At 51.6% G+C, this 19,698-nt stretch overlaps 1 protein-coding gene across 1 annotated transcript in view; it reads right to left on the reverse strand.

Annotated features, from left to right (window-relative positions):
• Positions 1–14,586, reverse strand: part of Ds (dachsous cadherin-related 1) — a 271,196-nt gene extending 256,610 nt beyond the window's left edge. Inside the window, exon 1 of the mRNA XM_070671613.1 lies at positions 11,163–14,586. Within this exon, the coding sequence (XP_070527714.1) occupies positions 11,163–12,848 (1,686 nt within the window). The 5' untranslated portion in view covers positions 12,849–14,586. The remainder of the gene's footprint in view (positions 1–11,162) is intronic.
• Between the last annotated feature and the right edge of the window lie 5,112 nt (positions 14,587–19,698).

The following is a 19,698-nucleotide window of genomic DNA, read 5'->3' on the forward strand; positions in this document are numbered from 1 at the left end:
GTGATTTTACATCTCGCGTTACATCGCGTTAATACGCCTCTCGTCTCCCTTGGACACCGAACGGGAAATCCCGATTTATTACATCCGCGCGAGAGAACGCTATCGATGCGATTCTGTTAACGATCAGCACGGGGGGGCATTCGCGAGATATCGGACCGCGAGGTGAAATTCCACCGAAACGGGAGAGACGTTGATAGTTTTACGCGAGCGAACGGTCCGAATTCCCGGCTTCTGGATTTCTTCGCCGTAAAAGTTCTAAGGCAGCCGGTCGAGAAGATACTTGCCAAAGAACTCGCGAACGTGTGCGAGGGATCTACCGCGTCGTAAACGCCAGAGCGAGGATGCACGTGCGGGGAGGGAAAAACAGAGCGGGTGGCTGAACCGATCGTATATCAAGCGTAATGGAGAATTGCCCCGGTATAACGCCGGAATAATTCCAGGAAATCCTAGACGGCCCGTTATGCCGTAATTACGGTGCAGCGCGAGAGTTAAATTCATATTTCATCGTGGAGGCGACGCGCGAAAAAATTCGCCGCAGTCGCAGTCGAGGAGATAAATTTCGCGTACGAATCAACGCGACTGCTACCGGATTGATCCGGACCTGTTTTCTGCGTCTGTATGTAAATGAAGGTAAATAAATAATTATCTTGTCAGAGATGGGGGCTCTTCGCCGTATACTTTAATAAAATTAATCTTCCACGCGCGTTTCATAAACGAAATATAATTATCGCTAATCATACCATTTTGTGTTACGTCTATACTATGGACGGGCTGGGCCGCGTAATAATGGCCGTGTCAAGATTATCGAGATGCCAGTGCGCGTAACGATATAATTTACTACTATTCACTAAATTTGTGTGTCATTTGCGATTTATTTCTAAAATTGTCACGCCGTTAAAAATTACAATAAATTTAATTTCCTTGATAAAAAATTAATTAATCATTGTTCGAGTATTAAAAAGATAAAAACAAGTAAAAAAAGAAAAGGTCCGAAATATTTCGCGCGTTAATATCACAAACTTAAGACCGTTGAAGCCGCAAGAGAGGTCTTGAAGAAAACATATAAAGGAACGATACGAAAATTCACAAGAGCGTTTCCACAAGATAAGAAAAGAGGGAACGTGAAAAGAACGAGAAAGATATTCTTTGTAACCACCGGAGGGTCGCGTCGGAACGCGGTCTGTCGAGTTATCGGTCTTATCGATCGCGGCGTAACGACGAATTTCCGCCGAAGCGAGCGGATAGATTAAGGTGAGCACGTTGGGGTAGGAGGAACAGGAGGAGAGCAAAATGGGGAAGGTGATTGGTCGGGAGTGAGAAGAGAGGTGCGGATCCTATCGGAAAGTAATTACCGGGCCGGTCGTGCGGTCGTAATTAATCAAATTCCGCGCAGGGATGACGCGACGAAAACGAATCGGCCCCGCGGCCAGAGGAATCCATTAGTGAAACACGCGTGTCTCGCGTGTATTATCGTCGGCCGGGCGCGTACACGGAAGAGGGTGCGAGCGTGCGAGCGTGCACGCACGGAGGCCCGCTCGCACTCTCGCACTCACGCACTCGCTCGGCATTAGCTTCCACTTGACGCGCACGATCCTCCGATCTTGCACCTTATCCGACTAATTGTGCGAGCCTATCTCCGTCTCTCTCTCTTCTCCTCCCGCCGTTCGCGGCGGCGGAGAACCGTGACGGATCGACGGGTCAATCGAGGTCGTCACTCGGCGCATCTCGCCGCGCTTCTTCTCACCGCTTATCTCCGATTACACCGTCGCGGGGCCCGTCGGTTTTCCGCGGGTCGCGCGCAGAGAGATGAACGCGCGAAACTGATTAAGTGTAACTCGGAAGAAGCCGCTCTCGATCCGGAAAAGACCGGGTTAACTGACCCTGAGCTGAACGATTCGCGCCGTTCCTTACTGGATTATGACGCTGAAACGCGCGGGGTGGGCCGCGGCGCGCGCTAAGAAATATTACGGCCGCTTACTTGACGAATATTGGAAGTAACTCCGCAAAAACGAGCAACAGTCCCACCGTCCCATACATCCTCGTACTTACATTATCATACCTTCTTTCAATATCTTTTACCTAACGAGATATGTACCGACTCTGCAAACGCGGAAGGATTAATCCGTATCTAATAATAACGGGGCACGCAAAACCGTATCGCATAAGCCTCACCGTGAAAAATTTAACCTGTTCTTATAGTTTATGGTTTATGCTGCCACGGAAAGGATTATAATTCGTAACACCTGCGATTTTGTCGGCGCGTCAGCCTTGACACGGCAGTTCTTTGTTTTAGCCTCGCGATATGATAGCATAACAAAATAAATGCAGGTTCGCAGAGCAAGAGACTCGATAAATACTTTTTGCTTAATGCATTAATACGGCAGGTTTTTGCTTCAGCTTTTCTGATATAATTATACGTATAATAAAATAATGAAATATTTCGACATAAAAAAAAAATTAATACTTTAGTAAAGTATAAAAAAAAAAAAAAAGAAAATAGTATTTTTTGTTCAACGTTTACCGATAAAATTACGTGATAGAATATAGACGATGTAATGCAAAGCAATTTAAGTAATCTACAACACGTCACACGATTACTTGTTTATTAACGCGAAGTGCATTTCCTGCCCGCGTCACAAGTGGAAGTAATCTATCAATACAGCAGCCGTCACGCCGCTTCCTCTAAAGTAAACCGTAAAATAAAATTTCTCCGATAACCCATCAGTCTTTATAGTAATATGCCGATAAACAAGCTCGTAACATTTTCGCTAACGACAAGAGAAAGTAGGTATATGTATAGAAAGGAGAGAAAAAAAAAAAAAAAAGATTTAAGTGTACGATCGAGACATGCATTTAATAATATCGCGATTAAGACTATCAATTGAAAGTGGTATTTGACACGTTACTCTATCTCTATCTCTCTTTCTCTCTCTCACTCCTTTTCTTTTTGGCGACGTTACGTCGGCCATTAGTATGCAGGCGAAGTGCCGCGTGTATGTAAATCGTCTAATGGCATTCTGCATTGGAGAAATTCTCAAGTGCTTCGTTAACTGCTCCACATGCATAACCGCTTGTCCTATCGATAGGATAATCAAGGCACGCAGCGCGTACGGCCACCTACACGACTTTCCTGCTGCCGTGCATCGATCGGAAAGAGGTTTTTCCCTCAGAGCGTTGCAGCCGGTCGCGAGATGGGATGCGTGCGACGGAATGCGCCCAGAGCTCGATCGTGCAGCGGAGAAAATGCTCGGTACGTGGGATCCCCGATGATCGATCGTGAAATTAAGTGTAAAGCTGAGCTCACGAAATCCGATCTTGCGTGCGGCCTTCGGATTCCGCCGATCGGGCAATGACCGATGCGCGGCAAATTTTCTCCGATTATTTCGTAATCGCAATTCAAGATATTGGAAACGGGACGCATAGTCCAGCGGACGAGAACCTAAGAAACTGCCGCGTGAAAACTAACCTGATCGTTATACCTGAATTGTAATACCTAAATTATTTGTACAACGTTAAAAATAAATTCTTTTAAAGCTCACGACTCGTTCTTATTTTATTATTAGAGATTTTACGTCCTTTTTTTTTTATCCTTTTAATAACGACGCACGACGGTACGACATACATTTCCATTTATTCCGACGGAGTACACGGCGGATGGCGAAACTAATTTTCACGGAATCGCGGCGCGCCGTTTAGGAAAACACATCTCTCACGCGCGTGATGCACGTGCGAACGAGGTCTACGCTCAGCTTAGCCCGCTTGCTTGCACTTTCCCGCTCGTACCAAGTGCATTGGAAAGTGCGGCTCACACGCAGTTTCCCGTCCCTCTTCTCTTACTCCTTCATTGGCTTTGCTTGCTTTATAGCCCGGCACCGATCTGCCTACCGAGCGCTTTCTCTCTTCGACGCCTCGATGCATATACACGTGCACTTAAAGATCAACCTCTCTTTCGTACCCCCCCTCGCCTTTCTCCTTCCCTACGTTTCGTTAAACTCGGAGGAAACACTCGGATGCAGCCGCGGGCTCTTCGGCACGGAGTGATGATCGAGAGTGACCGACTTCGATCGGGATACGAGACACGGCCCCGATTTTAAGGTTTTAACGCCTTCAGCTCTCAACAGATCCGGAAAGATTCTTAATCGTCCCTCATCCGCGTATCTTTATTACAAAGCCCAATTGACCCACTCGCAAAACGGAGCAATAAAACAAAACTTACGTAAACCCTTCGTGAGAATTTTTTAATTTCTCCTAAAAGAGAAGCGCATATCCGTTTTTTTTTTCTTTTTCTTTTCTCTCGACAAAAATGTATTTTTGCTCATTAACTGGCACCGATCGTTAATCGTAAAAAAAAAAATTAATCTTCCAGATTACAGATTACCTTCCTTCAATTTATCCACAGAAATTTACGAAAAGGAAATACGTATTAAACTGCGAGCGAAATTTCTTGCCGAGTTTCGTGAATCGTTCATAAACCGGAGACGTTGTAAAGTAACTTTATTGAACGCGCTTATAATCCCAGTAATGACAACGTAAGGGGGAAAGAGGGATATATCGAACGATCGCGTAGAGAACGCGGGGGATTTTTCTCGGCTTATCCCGGTCGTGTGTGTCTGGCCGAGCTCGCGAGGGATTTTACGAGCCGTTCTTCTTAACGGCGTTATGCACCGTAGACTCTCGTGAGCGCGCCAACTCGGTCTCGGCCCTCTCGTAGGAGTTCTCGAGCAATCACCTACTTCTTACGACATGCACACCTTCTTACCATCTGCTCCTTGCCAGCCGATAGCCGGTCGGCATCGTTTGTCCGCGCTGTTGCAAGCATCACGCGTGCGCGCGTGTGAAAGGGTGATTTTTGAAGGATGCCGGCGCGGCACTAAAGCTCGAATTTTTCGCGGGATCCCGCGCGCGGAGAATAATCTCTCGGGAATTTCAGCGCGGAATTGCGGTCTTCCCACTCGCGGCGGGTAACATTAACCGCCGGCGCGGAGTAACACGCGGAAAAAGACCCGCATTTTAGTGTGGCGGGCGCGAGGTTTAGGTCGCTTCTTCGCGTAACACTTCCCCGCCGATATGTACGAAAGAACTAGTCTCTCCTCGAAGTTTACGAGCAAGCAGCTTCGCCCCCTTTTTGCACGATCGCACGAACGGAGCGCGGAGTTTCGGTGCGAAACGCGAAAACGAACGGCGCGGTGCCTCGCCACCCGCTATCGGGACACAGGTGGGAGTGCAGAACGTTGGGTAACCCAGGGACACGCGGGAAATTCGATAACGGATGGTTATCGCGCGTGGTGCTGCTAGAAGCACGGGAAAATGACGGTAATCGTCAGCACCGATAGGGATATAATTCTCTTCTTTTCCTCGCTAAACGGTTGCCGCCCATCGGCGCTTATTTTCAGCCGGCGAATTATTTTGATCAATTCTACGAAGGGAAAATCGCCGCGATTCGTGACGAAACGCAGGCTTGAAAGGTTGTAGGTTTCCGATAAAAAAAAAAAAAGAATTAGCGACTTTATATATCTACAAGTACAACGCGCCGCTGCTCATATTTTATTTAATCGTTTCAGGTAAAGCGAGATAACTTTGTTTGCGTCGAGAATTTATTCGTACGGACCGTACGTCAGTTTCTTGCGTTTCATTGTCATTAGCGGGGACCTCGACTTGGCGTATTTTAGTCAGAGGAGAAATTTGGTTAACGCGGCATACCGGTCCGCAGCACCGCGTTTAACGAGGATGACTTTCTAATGTCCGTAATTGCTCCGCACGATACGGCCCCGCGATATAAGTCGTTATTCTCGTTCGGTAAGAGGCAGTTTATCCTTTTTTTTTCTTTTTTTTTTTTTCTTTACCAGCTATCCCGGGGATAGATCTTGCCTCTATTATTCCCAAGATGGAGACGCGGAACGGAAAAGGACGGCGTTACGCACACGCGACTACACTTTCGCACGATCCGCGTGGCGGAATTTTCAGCGCGGAGAATTAAGGAGAGCGCAAACGACCGCGAAATGATACAGCGAAAGATGCGAAAGAAATCATTTTCGGACTCGCCAATTTTTAAATCATATTAGTGATTTTTTTCTCTTTTTTTTTTTTTTTTGACACTGTTAAATATCGACGGATATAATTCTGCCTCCGAGCAGTTAGAAAAAAATCAAATTAATTAGCGATTTGAAAAAATTATAAACACATTATAGAGATTTCAAGTACTCGATTGCCTGTTCCTTTTTTTTATATATTAAATCGTTCAACTTGTCAAAATTAAAAAATTATTTTGCTTTTACGCAATTATATGAAATATCGATTTTTAAGTCTCATTATACATTTATCCCGCGCGAACATAATTTATTACATTGGATGCTGCGCGAAATTCTTATACAAGCCGCGTAATATATTTTGCAAAAGCAATCTGAATAGAGCTACTGTATTCCGCTGTCGACGCGTGCATAATAAAGCAAAATTTAAATAAACAGGAATTACTTTTGACGAAACGCGCGGTGTAAAAAAACCCGGATGATCGGAAGCGTCGTGGATGCAACGTCGCGGCAGTCGAAAGATAAACGATTTCCGGGTGTTTTCACTTCGAGTCCTGCGGGATATATATTTATACGCCCTACAATCTTCATTACGTTTGCTATTTTAATTTAATGCCACGCGTGCTCGCGAGTTAACGAGCGCGTGTTAACGTTTTGCAATCCGAGCGGAGCGCGCTCGGGGTATAGCCGGAAAAAAGAACTAGATTCGCATTATGTGGCGCAGTATTACGATTAGAGCCGAGCGAGCAACGTATGCACGCTCGGTTGCATAATCCGCTCGTAAATAGTCCGGCGTGCGTTCGCGCCCGCGCACTTCGCCCGTACGGCCCGAAAGAATGCGGGCGAGTGTCACCTGTCGACGAGGCAATCGCGCGTCGCGCGAGTAGCGCGAATATAAATATCGCAATTATGACTTTTCAGGACCACGAGGTAGCGAGCATACCAGCTATCGAGCGCGGCGCTGCTTCGTACCTGCGCAACGGCGGCGGCGGCGGCGAGCAGTGCACATGCGAATGCATATACATATATCTCTGCCTCGTCGTTTGCGCTCGGGAATGCGGTCTATAGCGCGTAGGATCGAGAGCGGACCCCGGCGAGAGGTAGGGAGATACCGGGAGCGAACGAAGGAGAGACCGAGAGAACGAGTGGACGTGCAAGCGAACGGGGGGATAGAGGGAACGAGAAAGAGACGCGAGCGAAGGTGAGATAGAAAAAGATACCCGAGCGAAAGATCGCGAGGGAAAGGGAAAGGGAAAGGACCAGAAGAGAAGAGAAGAGAAGAGACGCGGGGAGACGAGGAAGCCGGATTCGACCAAGTAGGAACGACAACGAGATAGAGAGAGCGAGAGAGAGGTGGAGGGAAGAAGAGCCCGTCGGCGCGAAAGAGACGGGGGACGCGCACGGCAGTCGTAAACGGCAACAATTGCTGCGGGCGTTGCCACTCGAAAGCCCGAGTGCCTAATGCCAGATGTCAGACGGTGGTTAGAGTCATTACGGTCATCACTTGGTACCGCGATATAGACGCGGGGTGTGCGCACCGGTCGCGGCAACTGCGGCGAGGCCGATGCAACGGCCTCGGTCTCCTCGCCACGGCCTCCGCGATTTTCTGATTCGTAATCGATTCTCGACTCCCGAGAGCAGTGGCCGTGGAAAGTGTAGCGAAGCAATCGGGCCGCGGGAGGCCCGGGAGGAGATGGGTCCTCGAGAACGATGAGAATGGTAGGAAAGCACCGAAGTGGAGCACGCCTCGCCGGTATTTCTTTTTTTTTTTTTTTCTCGAGTCCCTCGTTCTTTCCGAGCTCGTTGTTAGAGACGGACGCGTATAGAGAAACGGACAAAAGGCGCCGTAGCTTAATGATCCTCCGTCGCCGGTTAGGACGGATAATGAGAGAACTGCGCGAGGATGAATTGGAACCAGTGTTCCCGACGTGTAGGCCGCGCGCATAAGTGCAAACGCACGCGTTCCGTTATTCCGTGCGTGAATACGCGCGGATATCGCGAGAAATATAAACGCGAGATGGAAACCGGTGTTCGCTGAAGCGCGATTTCTACGCGAATCACGGTTACACTACAGCGAGGAAACAAATCCTAATCATTGAATTTACCGGACGGCACCGGTGAAACGGTTTGCATCGAGAACGTTTACTTTTTCTTTATACTCCTTCTCGACTCATCTTTCTTTAATTACGGACTTGGTTAATTGTACTCTGCTAATTTATCGGCGTCTATCGTTATCGGAATCAGAGCTGCCGCGTTTGGCGTTAAACGAAGGCGAGAGTGGAGACAGAGGTTTCTCAGGAGCCCGAGCGCGAGTCTGACTTCCAAAACCCGTTTTTACATCGGAGCCGGCGTAGATCTGGTCCCTGTTCGCGAGATAGAATGAACCGCGAACGAGCGAGACCGACGGAGAGAGAGAGAGAGAAAGAGATAGAGAAAGAGAGCGAGAGGAAAGGAGACCGAAGGGCCCGAGAGACGAAGGACCGAAGGGGTGGAGCCGCATCGAGGGGGATGGAACGAAGAGGGCGTCCGGGCCCGGGCCCGGGCTCCGAGAGAGCCCGGCCGAAAAATCTGTAATTATAATAATTATAGCCGGCCAAGCAACAATTATAAATCATCATTGAACTAGGCAGCGAAACGCCAATAAAATATATATCGTACCGGGGGCAGGCATTAACATCAACGTCGCAACGTGCACGGTTCACTCGCCGGATGTGCGTCCCGCGCGCAATGAACGATTGAAAAATTCACTCGGCTTATTCCCGTGCAATTTCCATCGGCATTCGGCGGCGCGTCCCAGCGCCGCACGCGGATGACAATCCAGCGGGACAAAAAAGGGTCGAGCGAGCGTCCGCGCGAGACAGACAGACAGGATGTGAGAGGAGGAAGGCGGAGGAGATTTCTTCTCTCCCTTTATTTCACCTTCTTGCTTCGTATCCCCCCCATCCTCCTCCCCGCAGGAATCCACGGTTCACAAATCGGTACTATGAATGACGGACGTTATTACGAAGTCGCTTCGTCATGGGTGAATATTCCCGTCAGAGGCGCGACAATTGAAATGCGATAAGCGTACGCCGCGCGAAAAGCGTTTCGTTAAACCGTGCCTTGCAAAAAACGCGCCTTGATCACACATTGACCAGATCTAATAATAAATTATTATTACCGTCGTTAATACGTCGCACCCTCGACCGCCTCTCCTCGCGGCGCGAGAAATAAAAAAAAAAAACTACGATGAGCCTGAGGCAGGGCCATCCTTTTATCATTTTATCGGACTCGCGAAAGTTTCTTCGTCGTTAATTCGTTACACGTAGGTATAATCGGGAGTCGCGACGGTGTAATATTACTTTCAACGATTACGTCGAACGTAACACGATCACTCGTAACGTCGGTCGCCGCGCCGACAGCCGGTACACGCGTAATCGTCTTTGCGAGTCGGCAGCTCGGATTTCAGAGACGCGTGCGACCGTATATGCGAAAGGCGGCGACGCGCCGCTCTGTCTATTATCCCTTATCCCATCTCTTTTTTTCTTTTTTTTTCCGGCGTCTATTCTTTGTTGCGTTCCTGAACTTGTCATCGCGGGGCGTAATACAAATACGCGCGGCCGCTCGGCACGGCGGGACGTAACGACGCGGCGCCGGTTCGTGAAGCGCCCGTCGGCTCGCCGGGGCTAACTTGTTCGCGTTCTAGCACCGCTCCGGGGGGAAAGGGCGACGTCCGGCGGCGGCGACCTCGCCAAGGGAACCGCGCCAGCGGGGGATTCTTCGTGATCGCCGGCAAGGAGCAACTAGAGTCACCGGGAAAACGCCGCATTCCTTTCTCTCTTTCTTTGAATCGACGACGCTACTCCTACGTAAAATCTCCGCTATTCGTGCCTGTTGCACGTCCGCGCCGACCTCTCCTCATTTAAATCGCTCGCGGCTCTGCTTGCGCTCGCTCGGCCAGCGTGTAAACAAAGAGGTAGCTAAATCCGTTCTTTCGCGAAGCCGTGGAAATCGTCTCTCTCTGCGACACGAGAAAACGAAAACGCACGATCGATCGAACGCGGTGGATGCTAATTGAAATAGCCGGAGAAAATCTCGCTTCCCGTTTACTCTCTCTTTCTCCTTATCTCTTCGCGGGCGGCAATTACAGCTTTCCCGGCTTTAACATACGCGCCTGACAGCCCGCGGCTAGTTACGAGCGTTCGTCCGTGCCCTTTTGCCCGGCTGACTGCATCGAGGAACCTTTAATGCGAATCTTAGCGACTTTACGCGAAACGACGTTGCTTATGCAAGGGTTAAACGCCAAGTACCCACCGGGTGTAACGTCACTCTCTCGTGCCGACGCGACATTTAAGATATTAATTTATGGAGGCTGATCGTCGCAACGCGGCTGGCAAACGACTCGCGCAATCGATTCCGATGACGGGTCAATTAGAAACCGCGGCATAAAGACCGATGACGGATTCTCTCCGATCGCCAGAGATTACAGTCATTTCCCCGAGTGTGGGTCAATTAAACTTAGATCTCGCTAAGAGAACATTGACAAACGCGGCTCGCGCGCGCACGTTCCTGATTTAACAAATTAAGATATCGCGCACTTCGAAAGTCTAAGCTGCGATCGAACTTTCTCGCTCTCGTGGTACGTAAATATCAATTACGCGCCGAGGGAGATATCGACGGTATCGCCGCTTGTTAAAGAAGATGACGGCGTTAGGTGGCCGACGTAACACCCGCGGAACAAGTGTGGAAAATATCCCGCCCGACATATAGATATCAAGCGACGTGACAAGCAATTCGCAAAATTGCAACAGCCCGCGGAGCTATTCCGCAACTTTTTTTTGCCGTTGCAGCCCGACTGACGAAACAATTGCCCGTTAGCGTTCGTATATACGGAGTTGATACGCGGACGAGCGTTGAGAGAAGAACGGAACAGGGGATAGTACGAGGAGAAGCAGGCCAGGCAAATATATCGCTCACACTTTGAGCGCAACGATACTAACAGGATGCGAAACGGTTCCCATCGTGGAATCGCGCGCGTTCACCCGTCACGCGACTTAACACGAGCGTTTAACCGGACGACATACGCGAACAGAATCGTCGAACTAGCTCGGCATTTCCTCGACAAGCAATAGAGAAAAGTGATTTTCAAAGTCTTACCTTGAGGAAGCACTCTCCGATCCGCATGTCCTCCGGCACGGTGGCGTTGTAGAGCGGCTTCTCGAAGATCGGCTCGTTGTCGTTGAGATCGTGTACGGTGACCTTGACGAGCGCGCTGCTGCTGAGGGGTGGTCGTCCGGAGTCGGTCGCGTACACCAGCAGGATCGGCGCCGGGTTGGTCTCGCAGTCGACGTGCGTCACTGTGGTGATGAGACCGGTGGTCTCGTCGATCGCGAACCACGATGCGTTCATGAGAGAGTAACGGATCATCGAGTTGATGCCCTCGTCGAGATCGGTCGCGGCCACTTGTATAATCGACGTCCCGGGCTCCGACGCCTCGAGGAGATGCGCCTCGTACAGCTCGTGGTCGAACTTGGGCGCGTTATCGTTGACGTCGGTGACGATAAGTCGGAAGGTGCGCACGGCGCACAGCGGAGGCGTCCCGGCGTCCGTCGCCTCGACTGATAACTCGAAAATAGCCTGCTCTTCGCGGTCGAGCTGCCGCTCGACCACCACTAGATAGATGATATTGTCCCGCGTGGCCAGACCGAAGTGGCCCTCGCCGCCCGACAAGGTAACAGTTGCGTTCGAGTACTCGGTGCGAGAATCAGGATCGCTGACGAATATCCGGGCGACAAACTCGCCGAGCTGGGCACTCTCACTGATCTTCGGAGTTGCGTCGTCCGAGAGAAAGATGACGGTGATGGCCGGCTGGTTGTCGTTGACGTCGGTTACGCGAACGGAGACGAAGGCGCTGGCTTCCAGCGGCTGAGCGCCGCGATCCCGGGCGACGATCACCAACTCGTGATATTCTTTCGACTCGAAATCGAGAGCTTTGTTGACGTAGACCATCCCGGTCTCCGGGTCGATGCGGAACATCTCCTCGCGGTCGGATTGGCGGCGGTTGATAGAGTACTCGATGCGACCGTTGTCCCAGGCATCGGCGTCCGTTGCGTTAACCGCGAGCACCGGCGTGCCGACGGTCGCGTTCTCCGGCACACTCGCGACGTATCGGGTCTGGTTGAAGACGGGCGGGTTGTCGTTAACGTCCTGGACGGTCACGTTGACGGTCAGCCGGGAGCGAAGCGGCGGCGTGCCGCCGTCGAGCGCCTCGATAAGTAGGTGATAACTAGAACGCACTTCGCGGTCCAACGAGCCGGCGATTTGAAGATCCAGATACAGAACGCCATCGCGACCGCGTTGCTGGGACAACCGAAACGCGTCCCCGTGATTGCCGGACACGATCTCGTATCGTTGCGTCGTGTACTGACCGAGGTCGGGATCGTAGGCCGGCGGCAGAGGCCGTTTGACGTCGCGGGGCGAGTTCTCCGGAAATTCTATGTCCACGTGTTCCTCGGCGAAGGTAGGCGCGTTATCGTTCTCGTCGAGCACTGTGATAACCACCCGCACACTCGGCAGCGCGACCAGGCTGTACGACGGCCGGGTTTCGCGATCTAGCGGCACTCGCGTTCTTATCTCTCCCGTCGCCGGTTCGACGATCAGATCGGTCTCTACCGGCGAGCCCGGCACCAGCGCGATTAAATACGGCGGACTGTCGATGTCGATGAAACCCACCCGGGTGCCCGGCCGCGCGTTCTCGGACACCTCCAGGTACTTTACGCGCTCGGGCTGCGCGCCCGGGGCGGGGGTCGCTCCCAGGACGAGGAACAGTAGCAGATGCCACATGGCTGCTGGGGCCTCCAGCACGCCACGGCCGTCCTCCTCCTCCTCCTCCACCTCCTCCTCGCGATATTATCTGGACCTTTCCATTCTCCGCGCGGCCGGCGGTCGCGACGCGAGGCAAAACGCGCGCACCCTCCACTCTCCTTATCACACAACTTCACCTCGCAGCCACCAAGTATCACTGCGCTTGACCCCCGCGACCGTTAGCCTCTGCCGGCTTCTACGTTCGCGCGCGACGACACTCGCGCGACTTCAAGTAGATTGTCTTCACCGCGTCGACCCGCACTCGCGCCTGCGCCGACAGTTACTGTACTTTGGATGTACCCGCACAAACATAGCAGCACACCGCTGCTCCGAATCGAAGGCGCAATTCTGCCTAATTTCACGACGCGTTCCGCTTCTCGTTTCCTTTTCGCTTCTCTCTTGCTTTCTTCGCCGGCGAACTTCCTTCAGCAAACCGTCAGCGGCGAGATACGAAACATTCCTGCCGCAGGATTCACGTCCCGATAACCGATCAGCACGACCGGTCGCGAACCCGGCACGATCGTCCCGAGTCATTCATGGTCGTTCCCGTCGCGCACTTGGCACTCCTCGGCTTTATGTCGTTAACTTCACTTCGATCGCGCGATTCATCTCGAGACGATCGACATTTTCTCCCGAGACGCTCGGTCGACAAACGACGATAGAAAACTCGGTCCGGGAAAGTAATACAACGGACGAAACAGCGCGACGGTCAAGAAAGCACTGAAAATTGTCAATTATCCACGGTCGAGCGTACGAAGATCGCGGACACCGAGCAACCGACGCGTCGCTCTTTTTAATTTCGCGCCACCTCGAGACGCGATCGAGCCGCACGCGCGCGGCACGAACTCTTGTTTTCGTGGCTCCGTTTCTCCTTTCGCGGCCCGTCGCGTATACGCGGCCTACTCTCGGAGTCTCCGATTCCAAAGGGCCCCGACACTCACCTCGAATCGCACACTGTTCTCTCCCGCTCTCCTTCGCTCACCGAGATCGAGCGAAACGGGGCTTTGCGGCTCCTCTCTGCCCGCGGACGACGGCAGATCTGCGGGGGATCGTGCGACGAGACACTTTGAGCCCCTTTAACAGATACGTCACGGTAACACGGAGTATCGCGTAATCGCGGCCCAACGTCCGTTCCGCGCGGCGTCGAAGTCAGGCATGCACTGACATGGCGGCACCTGCGAGCCGCCTACCCTTCCCCTAATCGGACAGGCTTGCCTCCACTCGGACATGGGGCCCCACGACCGACGGCGGCCATCTTGGAGAGGGGAGCACCGCGGCACTGGCAGCACTGATCCCGGGTTGACCGTGGCGGCGGCGAGCGGCGAGCGGCGAAGCAGGCCCTGGCAATCCCGGCATTCAACGCTCTTCGCGGCAGCAAGCAGCTAGACCATACCAAACTCTCTTACCTGCGCATGCTTGCCCCGGCCTGTCCGCAAATGCCCGGTCGCTCGGATGCCGTACTCCCGTCCTTCTCTTCTCCTCGCGTTCCTCCTCTTCCTCCGCCGTCCGCGTGCTCCTTTCTTCCTCTGCCTACCTACCTGAGCGCTCGGTATGCGAAAAACTGACTTACCGTCAGCGCTCATTCCACGTCCGGCCCTTCAAGCCTTCCGCAACCGAAAGGTCCCTCCTCGCCGCCCAAAGGTTACGGAATTCGGTAACGCGGGACAGGAAAAGCGGCCTCGGGAACGTGCCGTCTCTTGGAAACGCGTGCTGTGTCCGGGGAACACCTAGGGCGCAGAGAAAAAAAAAAAACGACGTCACACGAGTTGTCTAACGGACTAATCAAATAATGCCGATCGTGAGGATCTCGGAATTTTGCGGCCTGAAAAATCTTTTCGCAAGGACGATCGGCCCTTCTCCGCAAACATTCCCCACGAAAAAAAGTTTATTGTCGATAGGCAGGCCACCGTATGAATTGACTAATGACGCGAAGTCTTTTCATTTCGCGAGACACAAAGATCCTGGAATTTCGCAAACGTGTCGAGGGAAAGCGTCTACGAAAAACGAGCCGTTTCTTTAAAAAGCACGCTGTGCGAATTGCACGTAAGGGGAAATGCACTTTCGAAATACCGTCTGGAATTAAATTAAAACCAGCCGCAGCATGATTCTGAATTAAAAGCGTTTTCTCGATTCGCGGGGCTTCGCGCCGGTAACGCCTGCCGGACGTACGCGTGGACGATCGAAAAGTTAATATGTTTGCAAGTTTAATGATCGCGGGACGAGATAACGAGCGTTGATCGACCATTAACGGTGGAACCGTCGCAAATCGCATCTCATCTGCACGGCCGTCGCGGCGATCCGCCGATACGCTCCGGCTCCGGGACCGTCGCGCCGGCGGTTTGTTACCCCGCGAGATGATAGGCGTTTGATAGATCACCGCGGTGCCGGGGGCCGCGCGAAATCAGCCCGGAACGAAAGCGAGATCCACGTTCCGAGGCGTCGGCGACGGCGACGGCGACGGCGGCAGCCGGTCGGCCGCCGTGCGACGTGTCCCGGGGGTCGAGAACCCCGGGGTCTCCTCTCTCTCTCTCTCTCCGTTCCTCTTCCTCCCGTCCGTTTCTACCTGACTCTACGAGTATAAGTAGATAAATCCGCCGCCTACTACCATCTCACCGCCGCGGCGAACAATGCGCTCGGTCTCGGGACGGCGCATCATCGTCCGTATTGTTTGCTTGGTCAACGGGCACGCATCGCCCCGGCTTTTCTCGCAGGTGCCTGCGGGCGGAGGAGAGCGTCGGGCGTGCACTTTAAAGCCGTATCGCGTAACGTGACGCGGCGCACCGGCACGCGGGATGTTTCCCGGAAATCAAGTCGCTTCGCCCGCGGAAGCCGCTCCCCGTGTTCCGAGCGATTTCAAGACGCGGTCGTTGCGCATCGTACTTGGCCGCGCGCAGATTCCGTGAAGACGGGACGGGATCCCGCTGGTAAATTGGCTTTAATGACGTGGGAATGTGCGCGTCCGCGAGTCCCGGTCGCGTTTCGATACCCGAATCTCGTCCCCGCGGATACTCGAAGAGCGAGAGAGAGAAGAAGCGCCTCTTCTGAGAGCTTTTCTCGGTAAGCCGTCAACGCGTCTATGTCCGGCATCGACAGACGGCGGGCAGCAAAAACGCTTCTTTGTAATAATAATGACTTCCATCTGCGCGACCAATGTGTATCATTTTTGGCATGATAGAAAGAAATGTTGCGTGTTGTCACGCTTGTCCGGCGTCCCTGTAGCACCGGGTCGAGAGATTGGCGCACCTGCGGACCTCACCGTCGAGAGGAAAGCGGAGGAGCGTTCGGTACGATTCCTCATCATACGACTGTTCCCAGAACGAGGGGAGACTTCCTCTCTCTCCCGCTATCTCTTCTGCTCTTCTCTACTTATTACCTTTCCTCTCCTAATTCTCGTCGTTCTCCTTCGGCTCGTTCGTCTTCGTTCTCGCCCAATTCTCTTTTCTTTCCCGTCGTTCCTTTTTTTTTTTTTTTTTTCTTTTTATCCCCATCTGAGGTCGCGGAGTGGAAGTGCCACCGTCACCGTCGCGCCCGATTCCCCTTCTTTTTAGACGACGACGTATATTTCCACGAAATCGTTCCGCCGTACACCAATTTCGGCGCGACGTGGTGGCACGGTCGCTAGAGGAAAATTACAGAGTTCGAGGATAAAAGGTGGTAGCGGGGGCAGAGGGCGAGGACGCAGAGGAGGAAGGCACCGAAGTGGTCCCGTGGATACGGGGGAAGAATCACGGCGCGATAATCTGAGACCGAAGAAAGGAAAGGACCGAGGTCTCGTCATTAAGCGAAATGATTGCCGTTCGCGGGGACCACCTACACCCGCAATGAGACCGCTCCAAGGACGGTGGCACCCCAGCTATCCCAAGGATACTCCACCGCGATGCCTTTGCAATCGTACCAATGGGGAACTCCGCGGTTTTGCCGATCCACTTCCGGCGGGGCCAATCAGCCGACGTTGGTCCCTCGAGAAAACGCCACCGCGCCGCGGAATAAGTATTAAGACAGATCAAAAACGAGCCGTCGTGTCATTATTCTCGAAAGTAAAATGTAGACGCGACCGGTAAGTAGCTGTTTAAGACGTATCGTTAGATGTTTTAAATCTTTATTTTGTATCCGAGCGAGACTCCGCGTGGAAAATCATTTGTCCTCGCCGTTATAAGATTGCTCATTCGTTGCAACTCGATCAGATCCGTCTTTAATCCGAGGAAATCGAATTATGCAAAGTCGCGAGAAATTAAAAAAATGCCGAAAGAAATGTACACGTTACGTATGCACGTATCTCGCGAGAGAGTAGGCTACGATGAGACGTTCCTAGGCGAAGTCTGTACGCGATCGAGTTACGAGTTTCGAATATCCGTCGTGACCACTCGCTCAAATTTCGCAAAAAACACTATTTGGAGGCGAGAAAACGGAAGACAGGATGATATTAATATAAACCTTATACGTCGTGCGTTATGTTGCACGAAACCGTCTACTATTTCCTCTCTTTAACATTTTTTAATTGTTTTTTTTTTTAACAGGATATTTTCAACATTTTATTTCTTCGACTTGCGATTCCGAGATTGTCTTTTTCATATTTTACTTTGATTAAATTTTATAATTAAAACACCTATAGATTGCGCTCTATTTTCACGTTGCTTTTTAATTTTTGTTTTATTAAAAAAAAAATATTTAAAAAAATAAAAAATGTATATTCGTTTAATGAATATTCCATGACGAAGAGCCGAGCATAAAATGTTACCGTAATTTGACACGTTGGACGGCCACAGAATACCAAGTATTTTATTTCGCAAAAAACGACAGTCAAACCGGTGAAGAGCGTTTACGAATGTCACGAGCGCAATTTTTCGCCGAGTTTCATGACATTTCTCTTCAGGGTGCTCTTTCTATTTCGCTCTGAAAAGAGGTAACGACCACGGACGCGTAACGCCGCATCGTACGGCTGAAAGTGCGCGCGGATACTTTTCTCACGACGGCGATTCACGCGACCCTCAGTGTAAACAAACGACGGCGACGACGTCGCGGACCGAGCGTAGAATAGTAGCACCGTGAAAGACAACTGGGGTCCCCGGTGAGCGAAGGGATCCCGCACGCGGCAGTAAAAGAAAGGGGGCGGCGGCGGCGGGCGACGCCAGGGGGATTTGTCGAGCTCTCGCGCGCTGTGGAGAAGCACCTAACCGAAAATTGGCGACCGGTGGGGATGATGGGGACCAGCCGCATAATGACAGGGTGCCTCGCGCCAAGGCCCGCTAACGAACCAGCCCACGGAACCGAAAGGGTCCGGGCTAGGACACGACACTGTATTATTTTACCATTTCTGGGGTCGGGGGCATCATCAGAAATCATCGCCGAATCCATATAATCAGTAGACGGTTACGTGCAGCCATGATTTTAAGTGCTGCACAGTTGGATAAAGCGAGAGAGGGAGAGAGAGAAGAACGGGGGGACGAGAGGGGAAGGGAAATAAGAGGGTTTAATAAGGAGAGCGATCGTAGGTGCTTCCATGGCCGCGGCGTCCTCGTTCTCGTTGTCCTTTCAAATGATTTGCGGACTTTCTTGTCGTTCCCTCTTTCTCTCTCTCTCTTTCTCTCGCTGCAGACATATCTCCGATACGAACTCGTAAGACTCATCATAGCCGCTAATGACACAGACTCGATAAAAAGTAAGAGCGCTCCCTGTTCGTGCCCCGGCTTTTTTCCGTCCTCGTTCATAACGGCGCCATTTCGGTACCGCGAAAGGTGGTCCTTAAAGTGTTCCAATGAGATTGCAAATGCAACGGCAGGATTTCGGGACGCGACGAAGAGAAGGTGAGGTGCCCGAGTTCACCACCCGAGAAGTCGCGAGAGTAATCTCAGAGAATTGACGAAACGGACGGGATGGGGCAAGGGGCAAAGAACGTAAAAGATCCTTTGCCAAAACGAACATTTCTCGACATTTTTTCGCTCATCTCCATCACGAGAGAGCGTGTCTCTCGGTAATTGAAGACAAATTGCTCTCGAAAGCCTGCAGCTACAAAAGTGTACGATCGGACAGTGCCAGCCCGATGATTTTTACTTCCGTTACATAGACAGATTTAGCAAAAAGTTGTAACCTCGTTTCGAAAAAAAAAAAAAAAAAGAAAAAAAGTGCATTAACGTAAAACTGCATGACTTTACAGAAACGCCTGTTCGCGTAAATGGACATTAATCGTTACGCTCGCAACACTCAAGTCGGAATACACGTGTGGACGAGTTAGCATCTTTTCCTCCCCGTTCTTTACGCAATATCATCTCTCGCTTTTTCACCGCGCTCGAAATCTCTCGCGGTCGATTCTTAAAAAGTCACGCTCCCGGTCACACTTAAGCAGCGCGTCGCTATCAGGTTCGTTAGCGATCAATTGATGTTAGCTGCAATTTGTGAAAGCTCCGTAACGATTCTCGTCGACGTAACGGAATGAAAAGCGAATTTAATGTACGAGCTCTCGATATTGTGCTCGCGCGAAAGTCCGTAGAGGTCGGAAGCGAGGTAATGAAGTGCAATGCGCGGGGCGCACCGTGAAAGTTGATCGATAAAGATCTAAATGAAAGTCGCGGAGAGAATATAAAGCGACTCTTCAGAGCGCAACTACTTCGCGTAGGACCGACCGGTTTATCGGGGAAAGAGAAGAACGTTTTGCACGTTACGTGTTCTACACTGATTGGAAACTTGCCGCCTATAAGTCACAGCTCGTCTCGCGTAAAAATAAATAATTTAGCCGTGCCAGTTCGCGCCTTCTCGCGCCCGCACCGGCGCCGCGACAAAGAAAGCGACGTACGAAATTGCTGAAAAATCGACGGCCGTCGATTTCGTCATT

Source organism: Cardiocondyla obscurior, linkage group LG23 (assembly GCF_019399895.1).
Source record: "Cardiocondyla obscurior isolate alpha-2009 linkage group LG23, Cobs3.1, whole genome shotgun sequence".
NCBI lineage: Eukaryota > Metazoa > Arthropoda > Insecta > Hymenoptera > Formicidae > Cardiocondyla > Cardiocondyla obscurior.